General features: G+C 46.0%; 1 protein-coding gene across 3 annotated transcripts in view; it reads left to right on the plus strand.

The window, feature by feature from the left end:
- ADCY10 (adenylate cyclase 10) overlaps positions 1–23,595 on the plus strand; it is a 74,705-nt gene that overhangs the window by 24,655 nt on the left and 26,455 nt on the right. For 2 of the 3 annotated variants that reach the window (XM_082225403.1, XM_082225402.1), the window contains exons 14-24: positions 1,177–1,369; positions 3,227–3,313; positions 9,007–9,290; positions 10,840–10,976; positions 12,204–12,320; positions 13,014–13,295; positions 16,858–17,214; positions 18,010–18,090; positions 20,934–20,990; positions 21,095–21,154; positions 21,343–21,382. In XM_082225403.1, coding sequence (XP_082081529.1) covers positions 1,177–1,369; positions 3,227–3,313; positions 9,007–9,290; positions 10,840–10,976; positions 12,204–12,320; positions 13,014–13,295; positions 16,858–17,214; positions 18,010–18,090; positions 20,934–20,990; positions 21,095–21,154; positions 21,343–21,382 — 1,695 coding nt within the window. The remainder of the gene's footprint in view (positions 1–1,176; positions 1,370–3,226; positions 3,314–9,006; positions 9,291–10,839; positions 10,977–12,203; positions 12,321–13,013; positions 13,296–16,857; positions 17,215–18,009; positions 18,091–20,933; positions 20,991–21,094; positions 21,155–21,342; positions 21,383–23,595) is intronic. The other variant, XM_082225404.1, reaches the window with a different exon arrangement.

Below are 23,595 nucleotides of genomic sequence, written 5' to 3' on the forward strand. Positions count from 1 at the left end.
CTGTCCCCCATGCAAGCAGGATCTATTGGTAAAACCTATTTGGTGTTTCGCAACTTTCTGACTAGTTGCAGGACCTTAGCCAGACCTAGCAGAGTAAACGCAGAATCCACGGAAGCAATTGGCAACTTGGCTTCAGACAGGATAGACGAAGCAGGAACCAGGAACTTGTAGTTAGGTGTTTATTATATACAGTGGTGCCCCGCAAGACGAATGCCTCGCAAGACGAAAAACTCGCTAGACGAAAGGGTTTTTCGGTTTTGCGTTGCTTCGCTAGACGAATTTTCCTATGGGCTTGCTTCACAAGACGAAAATGTCTTGCGGTTTTTTTTAAAAGCCGCTTGAAGAAGCGCAGTTGCGACGGACCGTGCTTCGCAAGACGAAAAACATCGCAAGACGAAAAGACTCGCGGAACGAATTCTTTTCGTCTTGCGAGGCACCACTGTACAGTGGACTATTTACAGGAACAGAACACGGATCTTTTGCTAGCTCTCTCTGACACGACTCACAACTCCTACACTGACACACAGAACTCTGAACCTCTGAACTAACACATTCCAGTTAGTAGGCCATAAATTAATTGAGAGCCAGTGTGATGTAGTGGTTAAGAGCGGTGGACTCGTAATCTGGTGAACTGGGTTCGCGTCTCTGCTCCTCCACATGCAGCTGCTGGGTGACCTTGGGCCAGTCACACTTCTCTGAGGTCTCTCAGCCCCACTCACCTCACAGAGTGTTTGTGGTGGGGGAGGAAGGGAAAGGAGAATGTTAGCCGCTTTGAGACTCCTTCGGGTAGTGATAAAGCGGGATATCAAATCCAAATTCTTCTAATTATCACTCCTTTGAAAGAACTTGACCAATCAGGGAGCTGTCTCCATGCCTCTGTTATCACCAGGCAGACTTACTCCTTCAGATTGCCTTCTGGCTGCCTGCCAAACCTTAACTGACTCTGTGTGAGTAGCTGCACGTACACAGTTTCCCAACAGGATCCGTTCCAGAAGCCCTTCCCAGCTGTTACTTTCTGGTGGGCAACAGCCACCTGTGCCCTTGTACGTTCGGGCAGAGGAGGCTAACCACCCAGTTCAAGGGTCTGATCTTCCCCCACCCAGCAGCAAATGTTTCTCCATCAGTCGTGGAAGAGGCAGTGAAACCTTTTCACCAATAGTTCTTGTCATCATGCAGGGTGGTGGCGATGGAGCTCACAAAGATCAATGTATGGCAGAACTTCTTTGTCATCCGGACCCTCATGGCTATGTTTCTGGGGATTGATACTTGCAAGACCTACGATGCAAGACAGTATATCCTTGTGACCAGAATCCGAGGGGTAGTTAAGGAAGAGTATTTCTGCCTTCTCAACAATCTCTATCATGTTAAGGTAAAGATGCAAGCAGGCAAGACCTTTATCTCTTCTGAATTCATTTTCCTCGTGCTTGGTGATTTGTTTGTGAAATCTACTCGGAGTCCTGTAGTGATTTCATGCTCTTTGCTTGTAAAACAGTGATTGAATTGCCCCCCAAACCTCAGGCTTTTATACACATTATTTACACAATGAGTCCCATCTGATTGGCTGATTCTGCTTCCCTCCTGGAGCCTGATTGGTCTTTTCCTGCAGGCCAATCACCTGTTGCATTCTACGAGCCTACCAGCCTAATAGGCTGATTAACTTCTTCCTGGAGCCTGATTGGTCTTCTCCTGCAAGCCAATCAGTTGTTGCATTCTAGGATCCTACTTGCCTATTGTTCTAGGATCCAAGGTTAGTTCATAACAGTTTGTTTGTTTGTTTTATGTATTCCGATAGCACAAACTAATATAAAATACATTGACATAGTATAAAAAAAGCTGCAACCATGTTGGTTTGCAGAAGATTCTCTGTTCTTCTCAGGAAACTCTGGAAATTATATTTCATTGAGGGGAATGGGAGATGTCTCCTAACATCTCTCATAAGAACCCTTAAACTACATTTTACAGGATACTCTGGGGGAAGCCATGACTGATTAAAATTGTATGGTGTTGTTTTAAATGGAGAGGGCAGGTGGCACCTCAGGCAGTTTCTGGGGTGGCAAACCAGTAGCACTAATACACTACAGAAGCCAATGAAGAAGTGAAAAACACTCCTATTGTGGCGGCTAAATGAATTTGACACTCCCACCAATGTTTTCTTCCTTGTTGCTGACTGTAGTTACGCAAAATAAAAGAGCCCTGAATAGTCCAGCTCCCAGTATTTCAGGCCTCTCAGCTAAAGCAAACATTGAAACAGAGATCCTAGGCCATTTACCTTCCTGCCGCAGCGATACCTATTTATCTACTTGCACCGGTGTGCTTTTGAACTGGTAGGTTGGCAGGAGCTGGGACAGAGCAACGGGAGCTCACCCTGTTGCATGGATTCGAACCGCCGACCTTCCAATCGGCAAACCCAAGAGGCTCAGCTGTTTAGATCACAGTGCCGCCAGCATCCCCAAAATGGTAAATGGCGTTTCCATGTGCTCTAGTTTCCGCTATGGTGTTCCTTTGCGCCAGAAGCTGTTTAGTCATGCTGGCCACATGACCCAGAAAGGTGTCTGTGGACAAATGCTGAGTCCCTCGGCATGAAAGTGAGATGAGCGCCACAACCCCATAGTCACCTTTGACTGGACTTAACCTTCTAGGGTCTTTTACCTTTGCCTATAATGCATATAGAGGGATGCGGGTGGTGCTGTGGTCTAAACCACAGAGCCTAGGGCTTGCCAATCAGAAGGTTGGCGGTTCGAATGCCCATGACGGGGTGAGCTCCTGTTGCTCGGTCCCTGCTCCTGCCAACCTAGCAGTTTGAAAGCACATCAAAGTGCAGGTAGATAAATAGGTACCGCTCCGGTGGGAAGGTAAACAGCGTTTCTGTGCGCTGCTCTGGTTTGCCAGAAGTGGGCTTAGTCATGCTGGCCACATGACCCGGAAGCTGTACCCAGCTCCCTCGGCCAATAAAGCGAGATGAGCGCCGCAACCCCAGAGTCGTCCACGACTGGACCTAACGGTCAGCGGTGCCTTTATCTTTATAATGCATATACAACACATATAAAACAATTTTTTCCTTATCTGTCTGGCTGAGTCCCAAGTTCACAGGGTGAGAAACCAATACATTGAGACTTCAAATGGATTTGAGGTTGCTTCTTACCATATGCACTTCTGACAAGGAATGTAGGGCATTCTGTCGCTAACAAAACCACGTGTGATTTCTCTGTTTGGTTTCTCTGGTCAGTTCCCCACATCAGAAGAGGTTTCCAAAATGAGTAATGAAGCAAAGAATGAAAAGCTGGAGAACATTCTCGTCAATATTCTAAAGAATGTAAGTGATACTTTTCATGCACGGTGGGCAGCAGTTATTATGTTCTTGGCAGCTCCCAATAAACTGGCTTGGTGATCTACAACTAGGTCCTACTCAGAGTAGGCTCAATGAAATCAATGGACCTAAGTATGTCCATTGATTTCATTGGGTCTGCTCCAAGTATGGCTAACACCCATTGCAGGGTTTCCCAAACTTGGGTCTCCAGCTGTTTTTGGACTACAATTCCCATCATCCCTGACCACTGGTCCTGCTAGCTAGGGATGATGGGAGCTGTAGTCCCAAAACACCTGACGACCCAAGTTCAGGAGAGTCTGAGGTCCCAACCAAAGAAGAGGGGCAACTTAAGTTGACAGACTATGCACAACTCGCAGACTTAACATACAGAATAAGAGAGCAAGAAGAACATACACTTAGAGAAGATTGGAAAACGTTTATTGAATATATGGGAAATAACTGTGTACAGCTGAAAACGCTGGCAGCATTAAGATAAATTCAACAGTGTGAACAAGTTTTGATGGCTGTAATAATGGAATACTGAATGGTTTAGTTTTTGTAAAATATGCAGGGATTCTATGATATGTGAAATGAACCATGGAAAGAGAAGAAGGGAAGTCACTGATATCTTAAGGATGTAAAACGAGTATTTGAAATTGTAAAATAGAAAATTTAATAAAAATTATATATAAAATTATATATAAAAAGGAAAGACTGACCCACTGATCTCTATCACATTTACTACCCCACGACAACGCCAGAACCATCTGCAGTCAGTTGATGCCGTAATCTTTCTGGCTTGAAGTTGATTTTGTAGAACCAGACCATGGTATATGGGAATCTATCTCTAGGCAAACCCATAGATCCTAACCACTGAAACATGGCTGGTCAACAGGGTCCCTGTGACATGGATCCATTTCTCAATACAATCTTTATCTCACCCCTGACAGCCACACATTTTTTAAAAACAAGAATATTTATTGAATTTTATAACAAATAAAAATTCAAATCTCAGTCATATTATATACATTTATTCTCCCTCCCTTCCCCCTGTACTTCCCTCAACTCCCCCTCTTCTGTCTGATTTTATTTATTGTCTCATGCATTTTTTATATAAAAGTAACTTCCCTTATCATTTCTCTAAATTACAGTGGTACCTCGGGTTAAGAACTTAATTCGTTCTGGAGGTCTGTTCTTAACCTGAAACTGTTCTTAACCTGAAGCACCACTTTAGCTTCCCAATGCCCAGGATTGATGACATTTTAACATGGGTGAGGCAGGGGAAGATTTTTACCAAGCTGGACCTCAGGGGAGCCTACAATTTGATTAGGATGAGGGAGGGGGACGAATGGAAGACCACAATGTTCACCCCCCTGGGGGCCTTTGAGTACTTAGTTATGCCATTTGGATTACAGTCAGGCTCCGCCTGTTTTCAAGCTTTCATGCACCACGTGTTGGGGTCCCTGCTGTACAAGAACTGCGTAGCCTTCTTGGACGACGTCTTAATTTATTCGGACAATGAGAAGCAACATGTCAGAGACGTCAGGGAAGTGCTGAAGAGACTGCAGAAGCACCAGTTGTGGGTCAAGCTGGAGAAATGTCAGTTTCACGCCAGAGAAGTCAAGTTTTTGGGGTACAAGTTGTCAGACAAAGGCTTAGCGATGGACCCAAGCAAGGTGCAGGCAGTGCTGGAGTGGAAGACTCCCAAAACCCAGAAGGACGTGCAGAGGTTCCTAGGGTTCAGCAACTTCTACAGGAAGTTCATCAAGAACTTCGCCCACTTGACAACACCCATCACAGACTGTCTCAGTAGCAAAAGGAAGTTCGCCTGGACAGAGGAGGCCCAACAATCCTTTGAAAAACTGAAGAAGGCGTTCGCATCGGAAGAGCAGCTCCTGCACGTGGATCTGGAGAAACCCATGAGGCTAGAGACCAACATGTCCGACAGAGCCATTGGGGCAGTTCTTTTGCAGCCAGGGAGGAGCAAGCAGGAATGGAGACCGTGTGCCTTCTTCTCAAGAAAGCTGAACAAGTTGGAGCAAAACTATACGGTGTATGACCGCGAGCTGCTTGCGATCTATGCGGCGTTTCGTCGATGGCGACATCTACTAATAGGGGCGCACGAGTGCTCAACCAGAGACAGATTCGATGGGCACAGGAGTTCTCCAAGTTTTCCTTCGAAATCCGATACGTGCCAGGAGAGGAAAACATGAGAGCAGATGCTCTCTCCCGGAAACCGGAGTACTTGAAAGGAGAGGGGCCACTGGAGATACGACACGTGATCCCCGAGGACTGATGGGTGTGGGGGGGAACCTTGATGGGGCAACCAGAACTGGCTGGACTTACTAGAAACGACGTGTTCGCACAAACTAAAATCCGGGAACTCCGAGACGGAAGAGAAACCCAAGGAGGGTTTGAGGAGAAGGAAGGGGTGCTGTACTATAAGGGGGCGCTGTATGTACCGGGGGAGACCCCGGAGGAAGGTACTCAAACAACTCCACAACAACCCCACAGCGGGGCACTTTGGACAGCACAAAACCATGATGCTCGTCACCAGGCAGTTCTGGTGGCCCAGGGTGAGGGAGGATGTACGGGAATATGTACGGGGTTGCGACCACTGCCAAAGGGCAAAGGGGGAGCAGACCGCCCCAGCAGGATTACTGGAACCCTTACCCACACTGGGGAAACATTGGGAGGTGGTATCAATTGATTTTATGACCGATTTGCCCAAGTCCCGGGGGAAGACAGCGGTCATGGTAGTGGTCGATCTACTAACAAAAATGTGCCATTTTATAGCTTGCTCACATGCGGTCACGGCAGAGGAAACAGCCAGGTTGTTTGTAGATCACATCTTGCGGTTGCATGGGGATCCTTCGAGGGTCATCTCCGATCGCGGGAAACAATTTACTTCCCGTTTCTGGAGGAAGCTCATGAGCTTGCTGCAGGTCGAAGTGGGCTTCTCAAGGGCGAGACACCCGGAAACCAACGGGCAAGCAGAAAGAGCAAACAGTATTCTCCAGCAATACCTACGCTGCTACGTCAGCGAGAGGCAGAACGATTGGGTAGAAAAACTAGCGCTGGCTGAATTTGCGTACAATAACGCTGAACATGTGTCAACAGGAATGAGCCCGTTCATGGCCAATTATGGGTGTCATCCCAGGGCCTTCCCGGGGAGTGGGGAGAAAGGTTGGAGCGTACTGGCAGCAGAGCAGTTTGTGGAAGAAATGGAAGCCCTGCACCAGCAACTTAAGATGAACTTGGAGCGGGCCAAGGAAATTTACAAGAGGCAGGCAGACAAGCGCCGTAGGGAAGGGGAGACCATACGGGTGGGAGATCGGGTGTGGTTGTCAAACCAAGGGTTACCTTTTAAGGGGGGTGCAAGAAGTTGCAACCCAGGTGGTTGGGACCGTTTGAGGTAACACAGCAGGTGAGCCCCGTGGCATTCAAGCTCAAATTGCCAGACAGCATGAAGATACACCCGGTGTTCCATAGGTCCCTACTCTCGCCGTACAGGGAAGGAAGGGGATTCCCGGGGCGAGAGGGAGAAGTCACCACACACCCGCAGGTAGAAGAGAGGGAGCACCACTTGGCCACGGAAATACTCGATTCAAGGTGGTGAGGGTGCCAGGTGGAGTACTTGGTGGCTTGGGAGGGAGAACCCGGGTCGGAGAACACGTGGGTTCCTGCGGAGGCAATCACTGATGGGTATCTGGTGGAGGAATTCCACCACCTGTTCCCGGACAAACCCAAACCACTAGCGAGATTCTGGGAGGAGCAATTTGGAACCACAGACGATGAAGAGGATTTTGTGGGGTTTTCTGCCTCCGAAGGGGAGGGAGAAGAGGCTTCTGAGGAAGAAGAATCAGACTGGGAGGCCCACCCCGCGGGAAGGGATCAGAGCAGGTGGGAAGCGGGTTTTGAATCCTCAGAGGATGGCGATAGCTCCTTCCAGGGGTTCCCCGCATCGTCGGCCGAAGAAAGGGACGAAGTTGGGTCAACAGGTCAGGCCGGGGGTGGAGGGGGTCCTGGGGAGGGGAGGTGGATGTCAGGGAACTGACATCGGAGCTAGAGGCGGAGGGAAGGCTCTCAAATGATGCTGGAGAAGGGCCCAGCAGGGAGAGAGGCAGCTCCGCAGATGGGGAAGCAAATCAGCGCAACACCAGGGATATAGAGGGGCTGATGGGGGAATCGGCGAGAGGGCTCCAGGACTCTTCACCGGACACCAGCGGGGAGGGCACGGGTCCTCCGCTACCCACGCCCACCCTGCGCAGAAGACTTCCGCGCAGAGAGAGTAGGAGGAGACTGGGTGTCAAACAACTTTTATGTTGGAAAAGATTTAAGAAACGCCCACTGACGGATTCTGCTAGCGACTGAAGCAGCCACGAAGTGAAGGGCTGCCCAGACTGAAAGGTTTAGCAAGGCAACAAAGCCTGGAGAGGCGGCAACTTACGCACGAGCAACCCATACACATTACATTAGCTAATGGGGCCTCCTGCTGCCACTGTGCCGCCGTTGCACGATTTCTGTTCTCATCCTGAAGCAAAGTTCTTAACCTGAGGTAATATTTCTGGGTTAGCGGAGTCTGTAAGCTGAAGCGTATGTAACCTGAAGCATATGTAACCCGAGGTACCACTGTATATGTTATTGTAATAAAGTTGGGAACGTTTATTCAAAACCTGCCAATGAATCCAGTCTGTTTTGTTCTTTCTGCAAATAGACTGTAAATGGTTCCCAGACACTTTTAAAGTCCGTTTTGTCCTTCTCTTGTAGTTTATCTGTTAGCTTAGCCAATTGTGCATTGTTCATCAGTTTTTCTTGCCATTGTTCCTTTGGTGGTATCTCTTCTGTCTTCCAGTGTTGTGCAATTAAGATTCTAGCCGCTGTTGTGTCATACATAAACAGTGTCCATTTTTCTTTTGGCAGCTCTTGATTTGAAATACCCAACAAGAAGGCTTCAGGATGTTTAACAAAATTCATTTTAAACATTTTTTCCAATTCATTATATATCATTTCCCAATGTTTTTAATACATTTACACTCCCACCACATATGATAAAAGTTCCTTCCTTTTCCTTACATCTCCAACATCTATTATTTTCTTTCCTAAACATCTTAGCCATTTTCACTGGTGTAATATACCATCTATACATCATTTTCATGTAATTCTCTCTTAACAGCCACACACATTTTAATCATGGTGTGGAAACTGCTTTGGTCATAGTTTCAGCTGTAAGGAGGGGGAATTTTTTTTTTTTTAGTTTTACAATGACTGGTACAGTATTAGGAAAAATAGTAGTAACTACAGGAAAGAGAGGGGACCATCAGGTTGCAGGGTGGTTTTGAAAATATTGCAGTTGCTTTTTTAAAAACCACCAGCAGCATCATGCAGACTGGATTAAGGAAATTCAGTTTTCTGCCTCTAGGTACATTCTTTGGAAGAGTGGGCTATAAATTTGATAAGTAATAAAATAAGAACAACAACAACAAATATATGTAGTGACTAAATCAAAGGCTAAACAGTGAGTTTATTTATTAGAATGCCTTCCAGGCAATGTAAAGAAAAAATGAAACAATTTAAAATGCGTACCAGACACGAACCATCTAAGATAAAAACTCCTGGTAATGCAGGGAAGAGTTAAAAAGTACAGCTCCCTGCAGGAGTTATCACTTCATTTTTTGTTGGGTTTGTTGTCATTTTAGGCAGTGATGAAAGAAGTTCTCATTTTTGTCATTGATGAAGCTCAGTTCATGGACCCGGCCTCGTGGTACTTCCTGGAGAACTTGCTAAGCGATATCGGCATCTTTGTGGTCATGTCGTTGTCTCCATCACCCCGCAAGGGGAGACTGCCTTGCGCTGCTGCAGCGCGGCTCATGAGCAGCGAAGACACCACCTACGTTCAGCTAAGGGAGTTGACCCCTTCAGTCATCGTTCAGAAGGCCTGCCAAGATCTTGGGGTGGTCAGCATTGCCAGGGAGCTTGAGACGTAAGTGGGAAGTGCTTGTCCAGTGGATCTTTTAAAATTTTCTCTTGAACCATTTTGTTGTTGTTTAGTCGTTTAGTCCGACTCTTCGTGACCCCATGGACCAGAAGAGCCAGGCAATCCTGTCTTCCACTGCCTCCCGCAGTTTGGTCAAACTCATGCTGGTAGCCTCGAGAACACTGTCCAACCATCTCATCCTTCTCCTTGTGCCCTCCATCTTTCCCAACATCAGGGTCTTTTCCAGCGAGTCTTCTCTTCTCATGAGGTGGCCAAAGTCTTGGAGCCTGTCCTTCCAGTGAGCACTCAGGGCTGATTTCCTTAAGAATGGATAGGTTTGACCTTCTTGCAGTCCATGGGACTCTCAAGAGTCTCCTCCAGCACCATAATTCAAAAGCATCAATTCTTTGGCGATCAGCCTTCTTTATGGTCCAGCTCTCACTTCCATACATCACTACAGTGGTACCTCGGGTTAAGTACTTAATTCGTTCCGGAGGTCCTTTCTTAACCTAAAACTGTTCTTAACCTGAAGCACCACTGTAATGTGTATGGGTTGCTCGTGCGTAAGTTGGCACCTCTCCAGGCTTTGTTGCTTGCTAAACCTTTCAGTCTGGGCAGCCCTTCACTTCGTGGCTGCCTCAGTCGCTAGCAGAATCCATCAGTGGGCGTTTCTTAAATCTTTTCCAACATAAAAGTTGTTTGACACCCAGTCTCCTCCTACTCTCTCTGCGCGGAAGTCTTCTGCGCAGGGTGGGCATGGGTAGCGGAGGACCCGTGCTCTCCCCCCTGGTGTCCGGTGAAGAGTCCTGGAGCCCTCTCGCCGATTCCCCCATCAGCCCCTCTATATCCCTGGTGTTGCGCTGATTTGCTTCCCCATCTGTGGAGCTGTCTCTCTCCCTGCTGGGCCCTTCTCCAGCATCATTTGAGAGCCTTCCCTCCGCCTCTAGCTCTGATGTCAGTTCCCTGACAACCACTTTAGCTAATGGGGCCTCCTGCTGCCGCCACGCCGCTAAAGCACAATTTCTGTTCTCATCCTGAAACAAAGTTCTTAACCTGAAGCACTATTTCTGGGTTAGCGGAGTCTGTAACCTGAAGCGTATGTAACCTGAAGCATATGTAACCTGAGACTAAGAGCCCATATTGATATATGCATGTATTAGATAATATGTAAAGAAATATACAATACTGTAATAAGAGTACATTCATTTGTAAAAAAGGAATATACAACAGGAAAGACAGGAAGTCTAGTGTGTTGGTATGTATATGATTTTTTGGGGGGAATTGTTTTTGTTTTTTCTCTTTGTTCTTTCTTTCTTTTTTGTTTCATTTTCTTTCTAGGTATATAAAATTTGTATATAATTTTTGTATACATGTTGGAAATTATATTATAGTAAGTCCTGTAATGTAATGTGACAACATGTACTGATTTTATATAAGAAAGTTAACAAATAAATAAAATGCAAATTAAAAAAATAATAATTAAAGTGTCCCCGGATTCATTCAAAAAAATCTGGTAACCTTATCCTAGAACTCACTTGTGACTCTCTGCCCCCAGGTTCTTAATACAAAGAAGCCATGGGAACCCATTGTACTGCGAAGAACTCCTGCGGAATCTCCACTTAAACAACGTCCTTCAGTTCCACATGCTAGAGGAAGACGAAGAGAGAGAAGACGAATGGGACAACCTTTTCAGTAAGTGGCCGCTTATTAACTGGCGTGGATTTCTGTGCCAATTCTCCTGTAGAATGGCCGGCGCTCAGTGCTAGTGATGGCTCTCCCATTTTGGCAGCATCCTAACATCTCCTTTAGGAAAGGCTCAATGACACACAGCTGGCCTGCAACGGCAGCAGGAGCCAGCCGTGCAACAAGACGCAGACCAGCAGATTTTGCAAGGAAATCCAAGAGGAGTCACTGCTTACCGGGGAGCAGGGGAGTCACAAGGGGTACCCTCAGGAACACCAGGTCCTCAGAATGCTCAATCTGAGGTTTTTTCGGGGTTCCACGACACTCTCGCGGTCACCCCAATCTTCAAAGCGCTGGGGTTCTTTCAACCGAAAGAACTCCCACCCGCCATTAATCGCGCAGCCAACCGGAAGTCCGGTCTAACTTCCCATTTTAGGGAAGTTTTTAACATTTGATGTTATATCGTGTTTTTAATATTCTGTTGGGAGCCGCCCAGAGTGGCTGGGGAAACCCAGCCAGATGGGCGGCTATAAATAATAAAATTATTGTTATTGTTATTGTTATTATTTTATTACACTGCTTAGTCATGACTAAGCTTTTATATCCATTCTTCCTTTGCTGGGACTTCTGCTTCTTTCTTTCTGGGAGAGTAACATTCTTGCTGCTGTAGACCCATACATGAATAAGTTTCTATACAGTTTAGGTACTGTCTTTCTGTCCCTATAATTCCCAATAGAAAAGCTTCTGGGTTTTTTTACAAATGTTATTTTAAACATCCTTTTCAATTCATTATATATCATTTCCTGGTAAGCTTTAACCTTACTACAAGACCACCCCATATGATAAAAAGAACCTTCTTTCTCTTTACATTTCCAACACTTATTTGATTGAGATTTATACATTTTTGACAATTTACTTGGTGTTAGATACCATCGGTATATCATTTTCATATCATTTTCTCTCTGATTATTATATGCTGTAAATTTTATATCCCTATTCCACAATTGTTCCCACGCTTCCATGTCTATATTATGACCAATATCTATTGCCCAATGTTTCATTGAGGATTTTACTTGCTCATCCTTTGTCCCCCATTCCAATAATATTTTACACATTTTAGACAGCACTTTTGCATTACATTCCAACAGGTCTCTCTCCAGTTGTGATATTTGTTCCCCAAACCCTTGAAAACACGGTATTTAAACCCTGTTATCTCATTGTTCTTTCTCCGTGCAGCTATTACTGCTCTCAAGACTCAAACCTCCAGGACCTCCAGTGAGTCGGATTCATACATTTGCACCATCACACAGAATGTGAAGATGCACAACATAATGCTCCCTCCGACATTAAAAGGTGAGGCATTGGGCCTGTCTCTGTGAAATCCTTCCTCCTGAAGTATGTACAGCATGGGACGTTTGGCTTTTTATTAAAGTTATACAGTGGTGCCTCGAAAGACGAAAAGAATCCGTTCTGTGATTCTCTTCGTCTAGCGGTTTTTTCGTCTTGCGAAGCAAGCCCATTGAAGGATTAGCGGATTAACGCTATTAGCGGCTTTTAGCGGCTTATCTGCTGATCGGATCAGCTGATAAGCGGCTTAGCGTCTTAGAAAGGGGGGGGGAGGAAAAAAACAGCAGGAACTCGCAAGACATTGTCGTCTTGCGAAGCAAGCCCATAGGAAATTCGTTTTGCGAAGCACCTCCAAAACGGAAAACTATTTCGTCTAGAGAGTTTTCCGTCTTGCAAGGCATTCGTCTTGCGGGGCACCACTGTATTTTAAACCCTTTTTCAGTTTGTTATATATTGTGTCCCAGAAGGCTTTCACTTTAGAACAGGTCCACCACATATGGAGGAAATTCCCTGAGAGGGGTTTTTAGCCAGCTGAGTATCTTTGTACAAATTAGATAAGTCCAAGGATTTTAGACAGAATATCCAGCTTTCCTCTCTGATAAAGCTGACATTTGATTGTGCTATTCATCCTTCGGCGGCATTTTTAATGTTGACCTGTTTTCTCACTTCATGACTTAATTCCCCCCCCCCCCTGTCTAGGGATTGCTCTGGCTGAGTTGGACAACATGAACCCTTCTGAGCAGATGGTGGTGAAATGTGCAGCTATTATTGGTGTGACCTTCTCTACAGAGTTGCTGTTTCACATCCTCCCTGAATGGACCAAAATGAAGATGAACCAGACCTTGGCAGCCCTGGTGGAATCTCACATCTTCAAGTGTTTTGGGGAAAGGAAAGAAATGAACACCAACCAAATTCAGGATGAACTTTCTAATGAGCTCTGTTTCTCCCCCAAAGCTGTGAAATCAATGGGACAAGAGTCCGGTAAGCACATTCCTAGGAAACTGATGCTTTCCAGAATATTCCAAGTCGGTTACTCAAAAGGAAAAGGGTGATTTCACAAAATCTTGGGTGTTTCTATATGTGCATTTCATGTCGAACTGGTATTGTATATGTACTGTATTTTTCGCTCTATAGGACGCACTTTCCCCCTCCAAAAATTAAGGGGAAATGTGTGTGCGTCCTATGGAGCGAATGCAGGCTCCTTGGCTTCAGCGATAGCAACGCGAAGCCTCCGAAGCACAGAGGGAGCGCTCCCTCCGCCCTCCGGAGGCTTCGCGTTGCTTTCGCTGAAGCCTGGAGAACGAGAGGGGTTGGTCTCCAGGCTTCAGGGATAGACTCTCCTGGCTTCAGCAAAAGGAACCTGAAGCCTCCGGAGCGCAGCGGGAACTCGCACTGCACTCCAAAGGCTTCAGGTTCTCCTGGCTTCAGCAGAGAGGGAGAGCTATGCGGCGCCCCTTCAGCCAAGCGGGAGGAGAAATGGAAGGGGCTCCGTTTCTCCTGCCGCTTCGCTGAAGGTGCGCTGAGCAGAGAGGGGGAGAATTTTTTTCCTTGTTCTCCCCCTCTAAAACAAGGTGCGTCCTATGGTCGGGTGCATCCTATAGAGCAAAAAATACGGTATTTAAGGAGTCCTAAGCTCTGTATGTATTAGTGGCTTAAAACACAGTGAGGCTGCTTTCCCTTGCTGAGTTTCAGGATGCATTTTCCTGTTGCAGAACACACCAGAGAGGGAGCAGAAATGAGAGCAGGGATGTCTTCGCAATACCTGATTCTCTGAGCCTGAAACACATACTCACACGGACAGTTCCTATTCTGTTGACCTGCCGTATGCTTATATGATTTAGATTTATACATTATTATTATTTTGCCAATTTACTCGGTGTTAGACACCAGCTTTTAATTATCTTAATCAATCATGAGTTTAGCTGGTCCTAGTGCTTAAGACGCGGGTGGCGCTGTGGGTAAAACCTCAGCGCCTAGGACTTGTTGATCGCATGGTTGGCGGTTCGAATCCCCGCGGCGGGGTGCGCTCCTGTCGTTCGGTTCCAGCGCCTGCCAACCTAGCAGTTCGAAAGCACCTCCGGGTGCAAGTAGATAAATAGGGACCGCCTACCAGCGGGAAGGTAAACGGCGTTCCGTGTGCTGCACTGGCTCGCCAGATACAGCTTTGTCCCGCTGGCCACGTGACCCGGAAGTGTCTGCGGACAGCGCTGGCTCCCAGCCTATAGAGTGAGATGAGCGCACAACCCTAGAGTCTGGCAAGACTGGCCCGTACGGGCAGGGGTACCTTTACCTTTACCTTACTGCTTAAGAAGGGACATGGGTGATGCTGTGGTCTAAAAACCAGAGAGCCTAGGGCTTGCCGATCAGAAGGTCGGCGGTTCGAATCCCTGTGACAAGTTGAGCTCCCGTTGCTCGGTCACAGCTCCTGCCAATCTAGCTGTTTGAAAGCACGTCAAAGTGCAAGTAGATACCATATTTTTCGCTCTATAGGATGCACCGGACCATAGGACGCACTGGACTATAGGAGGGAGAGAACAGGGGGGAAAAATCTCCCCCTCTCTGCTCAGCGCCCCTTCAGCTTCAGCAAAAGGAACCCAAAGCCTCCGGAGCGCAGCGCAAGGTCCCGCTGCGCTCCAAATGCTTCAGGCGGCTATCCCTGAAGCCTAGAGAGCGAGAGGGGTCAGTGCGCACCGACCCCTCTCGCTCTCCAGGCTTCAGGGAAAGCAACACGAAGCCTCCGGAGTGCGGAGGGAGCGCTCCCTCTGCACTTCGGAGGCTTCGCGTTGCTGTCGCTGAAGCCAAGGAGCCTGCATTCGCTCCATAGGATGCACACACATTTCCCCTTAATTTTTGGAGGGGAAAAAGTGCGTCCTATAGAGCGAAAAATACGGTAAATAGGTACCACTCCGGCGGGAAGGTAAACGAGCGTTTTCATGCGCTGCTCTGGTTCGCCAGAAGCGGCTTAGTCATGCTGGCCACATGACCTGGAAGCTGTACGCCGGCTCCCTCGGCCAGTAATGTGAGATGAGCGCCGCAACTCCAGAGTCGTCTGTGACTGGACTTAACAGTCAGGGGTCCCTTTACCTTTTACTGTTTAAGAACTGTTGAAATTCTAGCCGTGGCAGTTTTGTGTGGGAGGGATTCTGTGCTTTGATAAGAGCTAAGAGCACATGGAACCTTACAAAAGGACAATATAAGTGGACTTCCCATGCTCTTACCATGGGCAAAAAGACTGATACTGATGAATGGGGGAAATAAAAGTGTGACTCCCTTCTACAATTGGATTGAAGACTTAAACAAACTCTCAACATATGAACAACTTGCATATAAAGGCAGACTTGCCATGGACAAATTCAATGATATTTGGAACCCATTCTAACAAAAACTGTAATAGGTTAAGGTCCTGTGAAGTACAATAATAACCTTGTAAAATATAGTTTGGGGTTTTTTTCAACTCCCGCCTTTATTTCCTCTTCTACATGGGTTCTGTTTCTCTTTTCCTGTCTTTTATTTACGTCTCACAATGTTTAGTGCACATATAATTATGTACTTTTGAACTTTCAATAAAGATGTTATAATAATAATAAAATTAATTTTGATGGAAAAGTTAACAGAAAGGGTACGTGAAAGAAATCAACGTGAGAAACTACATAACTTTTACATAATGTGGTCCTCCTTTATTGCATATGCATCAAAGAAAGAGCATGCATTTAAACCACCTAAGACACATGGGGGGCATGTGGAATGATATTTTTTAAACCAGCAACTGTAGAAATATTTTTTTCTCTGATTATATTACTAATGTAATTACCTGGCTGTAGTTGAGGCTGTTTTGGGAGGGGGTAGTTAGGGGGGAAACTGTATTTGATTGCTTGTATTTGATTATATGTTGTTCTTCTATTCAACTAATGAAATATTAATAATAATTCAATAATAATAATAATAATAATAATAATAATAATAATAATAATACAGTGGTACCTCTGGTTGCAAATGGGATCCATTCCGGAGTCCCTTTTGCAACATGAGCAGAACGCAACCCGCGTCCGTATGTGCGTGGGTCGCAATTCGTCGCATCTGTGCATGCACGTGACATCATTTTGCATGTCTGCGCATGCGCAAGTGGTGAAACCCGGAAGTAACCCTTTCCGGTACTTCCGGGTCGCCACGGAACGTAACCTGAAAGAACGTAACATGAAGCGGACATAACATGAGGTATGACTGTACAGTGGTACCTCGGGTTAAGTACTTAATTCCGGAGGTCTGTTCTTATCCTGAAGCACCACTTTAGCTAATGGGGCCTCCTGCTGCCGCTGTGCCGCCAGAGCACGATTTCTGTTCTTACTCTGAAGCAAAGTTCTTAACCCAAGGTACTATTTCTGGGTTAGCGGAGTCTGTAACCTGAAGCATATGTAACCTGAGGTACCACTGTATTTGATTATATGTTGTTCTTATATTCAACTAATAAAATAGTCAAAATAATAATAATAATAATAATAATAATAATAATAGAGCTGAGCGCAAACCCTGCCTTGGCTTTCAGATCTTGGAATGGTCGTTGCCAACAGGCTGAAGCAAGAGGAGTCCGTGATGCAGTGTAAGGTGATGGGATTTTGCACGCCGCTGCTGCAAGAAGCAGCCTACGAGCTGTGGCTTAAGAGCCAGAAGAGAGCCCTGCATCTCAAATGCGCCAGCTACCTGGAGAGCCAGGCTCACCGATGCCTGTGCTGTGGAGGAGGAGACTTCATTCCCTTCCACCGCTATGCCGTGGACGGCATGCTGCACAACATAGACCCGCAGGGAACGAAAGCGACCCGAAGCAAGGAAAGCATCCTGAACGAGGCCGCCTCCGTCATCGTTTCCGCAACGCTGAAAAAACTGGAGCAAACAGATCAAGGAGGTAAAAGCCATGGCCTTAGCAGGTGCGAAACTCTGGTGATGCTTGAAGGACGGGAGTGTTTGGGTGCGAGCGTTGTCACTTTGCAGAGAGCCCAGAGGGCAGGAAGTAATCTGTAACGGACGGAAACTCTGTCGTGAATTCTCCACAGCGCTTTAGCAGAAACGCTCAGAGTTCCAGGTTCTTCGGTGCAGTATATTTATTGTGAGCTATATATACACATAAGGGACGCAGGTGGCGCTGTGGGTTAAACCACAGAGCCTAGGACTTGCCGATCAGAAGGTCGGCAGTTCAAATCCCCGCAACAGGGTGAGCTCCCATTGCTCGGTCCCTGCTCCTGCCAACCTAGCAGTTTGAAAGCCCGTCAAAGTGCAAGTAGGTAAATAGGTACCACTTCGGCAGGAAGGTAAACGGCGTTTCCTTGCGCTGCTCTGGTTCCCCAGAAGCGGCTTAGTCATGCTGGCTACATGACCCGGAAGCTGTACGCCGGCTCCCTCAGCCAGTAAAGCGAGATGAGCGCCACAACCCCAGAGTCGGTCACGACTGGACCTAATGGTCAGGGGTCCCTTTACCTTTAATATGTTAAACATATCTATGTGCTGTGTGAGATATATGCCTATTATCTGTGCTTTGGGTCCACCAGCTTGTGCTGTGGCCCTGCTTCACCCTCATGGGGCCATGGTCGCCCAAGGAGCAAAAGGTTCTCCACCCCTCTGTAGTGCAGCCCAGAGTTTGTACTGATGGTAAATACAAATGCAAGAAGTGTTCACATCAGCTCCTGTCTCCCTTTAACTGCAGATCTGAATGAAGATGCCTCAATGTTTGTTCCGTTCCAATCTTCAGCCAGCACTGCAGGATCTTCTCCAACATCAGAAACAGGTAAAACTCCTTCTGGAAGTTTTATATTGATTGATGAATGGGATTGCATGATGTAGAAATTTGGGGTTTGGGTTTTGCTTCCCAACTCCTCATGGGGCTCCCCTAAGTCCATGATCGGTCAGAGAAGAATGGATGGAGGCAGGACCCAGTGGAAAGTTGTTCTGTTCATAGCTGTCAACTTTCAGATTTGAAAATAAGGGATCATCAGCCTCGAACATAAGGGGTTAGCAGCCTCACCTGTCCCAGGGACAGTCTACAGGATATCTAACAATCTGGGATGGCAGCGGGAAGCAGCGGGAAACGGCACTGGAATAGGGAATTTCCCGCAAAAAAAAGGGAAGGTTGACAGCTATGGCTCTGTTGCAACAGAGTTCCCTCCCCTCCTTGCAAGGAGAGAGAGACCCTGAGCAAAAGTGTGCAGGGACCTTTAAAGACTTTGGACATTGCCCAACCCCCTTAGCCAAAGACCACCCCAAAGTCATCATACATGCAGCATAGGAGGCAGGTCTACAGCAGAAACCCTGTCTGCCAAGATACCTGATAAAGGGGGCTGGTTGCATTACCTGGGCAGCATGGCCATTCTTTGGTGATGGTTAATACTTTAGCTCCTAAATCCAGGTCACAGGCTCACCTTATTCATACACAAATACACCCTTAAAACAGGATTTGTAAGCGAAAAGACAATGAGAAGGCTTTCCCCATTTGCCTCCCTTACTGCAGAGGAATATTTGAGGTCATTGGGAGAGACAAAATGGCTTCAGGACTGCTCTCCCGCACTATTTCAGGCACATGGTTCATATATTTAGATATGTGTGCATCTATGAATATTTATTCTATATTTGAGACCTTAAAATTATTGCAACAGCAGATGGAATGCAGGGTGATGGGAACATAATAGATAACTGATCTTAAACAGTGGGCTCACCCAACCTCTCGAGTATAGTAATGTCACTATTTTGAATCTCCCTTACGGAGAAGAGTCCAAGATTCTTGGTCCCTCTGCTGAGCAACTTGAGAATTTTCAACAGCTCAGAGCATGTCAGCCGCCCACACCAGCATCCCTGATACTGGCACAGACTAAATGTCTCAGATGACCATGTTCTTACTAAGCTCTGCTGGACAGAGCGACTAAGGACAGGTGGCTGGGCACAAAAGTGTCATGATAAGCTTAGGGTTTATAATCTCTAAATGGAGAAATAGTAATGATGATGATGATAAGAATAAGAATAAGAATTTATTCTTTATATCCTGCCCATCTGGCTGGGCTTCCCCAGCCACTCTGGGTGGCTTCCAACAAAATATTAAAATACAGTAATCCATCAAACATTAAAAGCTTCCCTAAACAGAGCTGCCTTCAGATGTCTTCTAAAAGTCTGGTAGTTGTTGTTCTCTTTGACATATGGTAGGAGGGCGTTCCACAGGGCGGGTGTCTCTGCCGAGAAGGCCCTCTGCCTGGTTCCCTGTAACCTGGCTTAGCCCTGAGTTAGCCCTCAGTCCATGCGAAACTGGATCTTTGGTCAGGATGCCCACCAAGATAGGGCATTCATTATGGCTGCCCGTTATTCTGTTTGGTACCCCCAAATCAAGATGAACCACTTAAAGCCTCATTACCTTGAGACACTGACTTACTGCAGCTGCATGGGGCATTTGTTGAACTAAGGTTCCAACAGATGTCCTCAGTGTATTTAGAGGGGAAATACCTCGGAATTGCCCATATGGAACGCAAGCGCATTTATGAATGCAATCAGGTTAAGAGTGTCATGCATTACTTGCTACTTTGCCCCTTATATTCAATCCCCAGAGAAATTTTTTTATCCCCTGTTCTTGACTGTCTCTCTTGACTTTTGCACAACTTCGGAAAGCTTTTACAGAGTTAAGACTAAATACAATAAACTCTGCTTATAGAGATGGGAGACACAGAGGCATACCAAAAAACGAACGTGTTTGCATTAGGGGATGTTCTGAAGTAGAGGACCTTATGCATTATATCTTGCACTGTCTCTTATATAATGATGCAAGAAAAAGATTTTTAGTACCTATAATGACAAGGTCCCCTGGCCAGAACCCCTTTGACATGATGTTATATCTCCTTGCAGACACAGATAAGTATGTGACCTGGCGGGTAGCACTTTTTGCAACTGCTGCTAGGAAAATTAGAGCAAATTATATAGCCAAGGTAGCCATTAACTGTAAAGGAGATGAATTTATTTGATCCTATCTATCTACTTCAGGCTATGCTCTATCTTTGTCACCAAACTCTGAGTATAAATTGCACACTGTATTAACTGTATTAATTGACATTGTTTTTAACATTAGTGGCCATGCGATGATTTTAGCTTATGAATTTTATTGTTTAATGTCTTGATTTGTACATTGGGGTACTTTTATAGCTCTGTTTAGAGTACGTAATGTTTTGATAATATAAATGTCTTAAGTCTTTTGTATCAATTCAGTATATTTTCTTTTAATTGTCAAATAATTCTGTGTACATTGCGGCAGCCTTATACCCCAGGAGGGGATGCTTGAGCTCCTAGCTGATAAAGACCTACAGATTATGCACCTGGTAGCCAAATTTGCTCTGACACCCAAGAAGCTCTGTTCTTGATATGTTAATTTTAAAGTTTTATGCTGTAAACTTTTTATAGGGTATATCTATCATGCGATTTCAGGGGAAAGCCTTGCCTTGCCATCTGCTATGCATTGTAGCAGCCTTTGGTTATGCACAATAAACGGATTGAAAACCAAGAAACCCATAACCAAGAAACAGTGGTGTTAATGCAGGTACTGAGAGATGCTAGCAGGCTTAACACTGGACTTATTCTTGAATTTTGTTTGCTTTACAGCATACCTAACCAGGATTAAACCGTGTCCTTCAGAGCGTTTTCTAGGATCAAGTAACGGTAAACGGATTTCACCGAAACCCCAGATGTACACAATTAACCGCTTTCTTGAATGATGGAATCGTATCAGATGCATCTTCCTTTGCTTTCTTTCCCTCCCTCAGAAATTCTTGTTTCTGACACCGGGATGGAAAATAGAATCACAAGACGCAATCTTAGCAAAGGTAGGCTCAACCGTATTTAACAGCTCACGACTGAAAAATCTCCATATGATGCTTCCATGTTTACACACACACAAATGAGTGCTTGGTTTAGTCTCATTTATACCTATGAATTCCATTCCTTTTCTTACTTAACAAGAAACCATAATGTCTGCAGCAATGCATTTATCATTCTTCCCTTCCTTTTCTAGAAGAGCTTCAGGGGAGACCCAGCTTGCAAGAGTCCTTTAGGTTTGATGAAAAGAACTTCTATATTCTTTGGCATTCTGCTATGACTGGGGTACTTTAAGGGTCTAAGAATTTCTCTTATATGAAATCAGAGTAATAGTTCATCTTACCTGGTACTAAAAACGTTGGCTGGTATTTGTTATTATATCTGGTTGATCAACTGGGGGTCTTTTTCAGCTCTGTTCACCTGAGAGCCCTTAGCTTAGAGATAATGCAGGGGATTAAATAAGAAGCCCACTGATAGTTGTCACGATCAGAAGACTACCAGAGGTTGTCTACTAAGAGTCAGAAAATAGAGAGTTTACAGGCAGGGCTTTTTGCCATCCGTGAATCCATATCCGATGTATCTTGGCAGATTCTGTGTTCAGTTTTCTTGACTGCATTTCACCACCCTTTCTCCAAAGAGTGCAAAGTAGCTTAAGGTGTAAAGGTACCCCTGACCATTAGGTCCAGTCGTGACCAACTCTGGGGTTGTGGCGCTCATCTCGCTTCTGGGCCATGTGGTCAGTATGACTAAGCCGCTTCTGGCGAACTAGAGCAGCGCACGGAAACGCCGTTTACCTTCCCGCTGGAGTGGTACCTATTTATCTACTTGCACTTTGACGTGCTTTCGAACTGCTAGGTGGGCAGGAGCTGGGACCGAGCAACGGGAGCTCATCCTGTTGTGGGGATTCGAACCGCCAACCTTCTGATCGGCAAGACCTAGGCTCTGTGGTTTAACCCACAGTGCCACCAGTGTAGGGCAGTAGCTTAGGGCAGAACTAAAGATCTGGGAGACACAGGGCAGTCTGCTCCCCATAATTTGGTGCAACTCATCACTTGATGTGACACTGCTACTCCCTGTTTTTCCCCCAAGTTGTAATTACGTGCAGCAGAAATGGGGAAACTCATGATATGATTATGTCATGATAAATATGGCACAGTGAGCTTCCTTAGAGGTTAGAATTGGGGACTCAGCTCTTTTCAACTGAAATTGCTCTGAGGTCCAGTTTTATAGGGACACAGGTGGCGCTGTGGTCTAAACCACAGAGCCTAGGGCTTGCTGATCAGAAGGTCAGCGGTTCGAATCCCTGCGACAGGGTGAGCTCCCATTGCTCGGTCCTTGCTCCTGCCAACCTAACAGTTCGAAAGCACATCAAAGTGCAAGTAGATAAATAGGTACTGCTCTGGTGGGTAGGTAAATGGCATTTCCATGCGCTACTCTGGTTTCTCCAGAAGCGGCTTAGTCATGCTGGCCACATGACCCAGAAGCTGGATCCCTCGGCCAATAAAGCGAGATGAGCACCGCAACCCCAGAGTCAGCCACGTCTGGACCTAATGGTCAGGGGTCCCTTTATCTTTACCTTTACCAGTTTTATATTTTGACTCAAAAGATGGTTCAGTCACAATATAGTAAAATATTTTGTTGATTTTTCAATCCCATGTTTTCTTTTAAAGCCATTCTCTATTAATCATCTTTATTCTTCATAACCCCAAAATATACTTCCCTCTCCACAGGTTTCTTTGGAACCCCACTGCCCCCTTTCCTTCCCTCTCTCCCTTCCCTAGAATGCTTTAGCTTCCCTGCTAGTTCTGTACTTTTTCACTTTTTCATCTCCTCATCTCCCCCTCCCCACCTCACCCTGTTTCTTCATGGTTTCCCTGAAGCCCCATTTCTCAGGCGCTCCCTCTTTTTCTCTCTATCTGTGACAGTTAATTAACTTCCTGCTCTGCTCCAAAGCAGTTGTCTGGATTGGGGTGTCACAGGGTTTTGTCCTGGGCTCGTTGGTTTTTTTTTTAATAAATGACTTGGATGAAGGAATTGTGGGGGCGGTCATCGAATTTGCAGATGACACCCAACTGGGAGGGGTAGCTAATGGCGCAGAAGACAGAATCGGGATTCAAAAGGACTTTAACAGACTAGAGCAGGTGTCATCAACCTTTTTCAGCCACTGTCCCTCAGTCAGTGGTGGTAGGCCGCACTATATTTCGGGGGGGAAATATGAACGGATTCCTATGCCCCACAAATAACCCAGAGATGCATTTTAAATAAAAGAACACATTGTACTCATGTAAAAACACCAGGCAGGCCCCACAAATAACTCAGAGATGCATTTTAAATAAAAGGACACGTTCGACCCATGTAAAAACACACTGATTTCCGGACCGTCTGCGGGCCGGATTGAGAAGGCAATTGGGCTGGATCTGGCCCTCGGGCCTTAGATTGCCTACCCTTG

The sequence above is a fragment of the Podarcis vaucheri genome, assembly GCF_965113315.1.
Source record: "Podarcis vaucheri genome assembly, chromosome: 6".
In the NCBI taxonomy this organism is placed as follows: Eukaryota; Metazoa; Chordata; class Lepidosauria; order Squamata; family Lacertidae; genus Podarcis; species Podarcis vaucheri.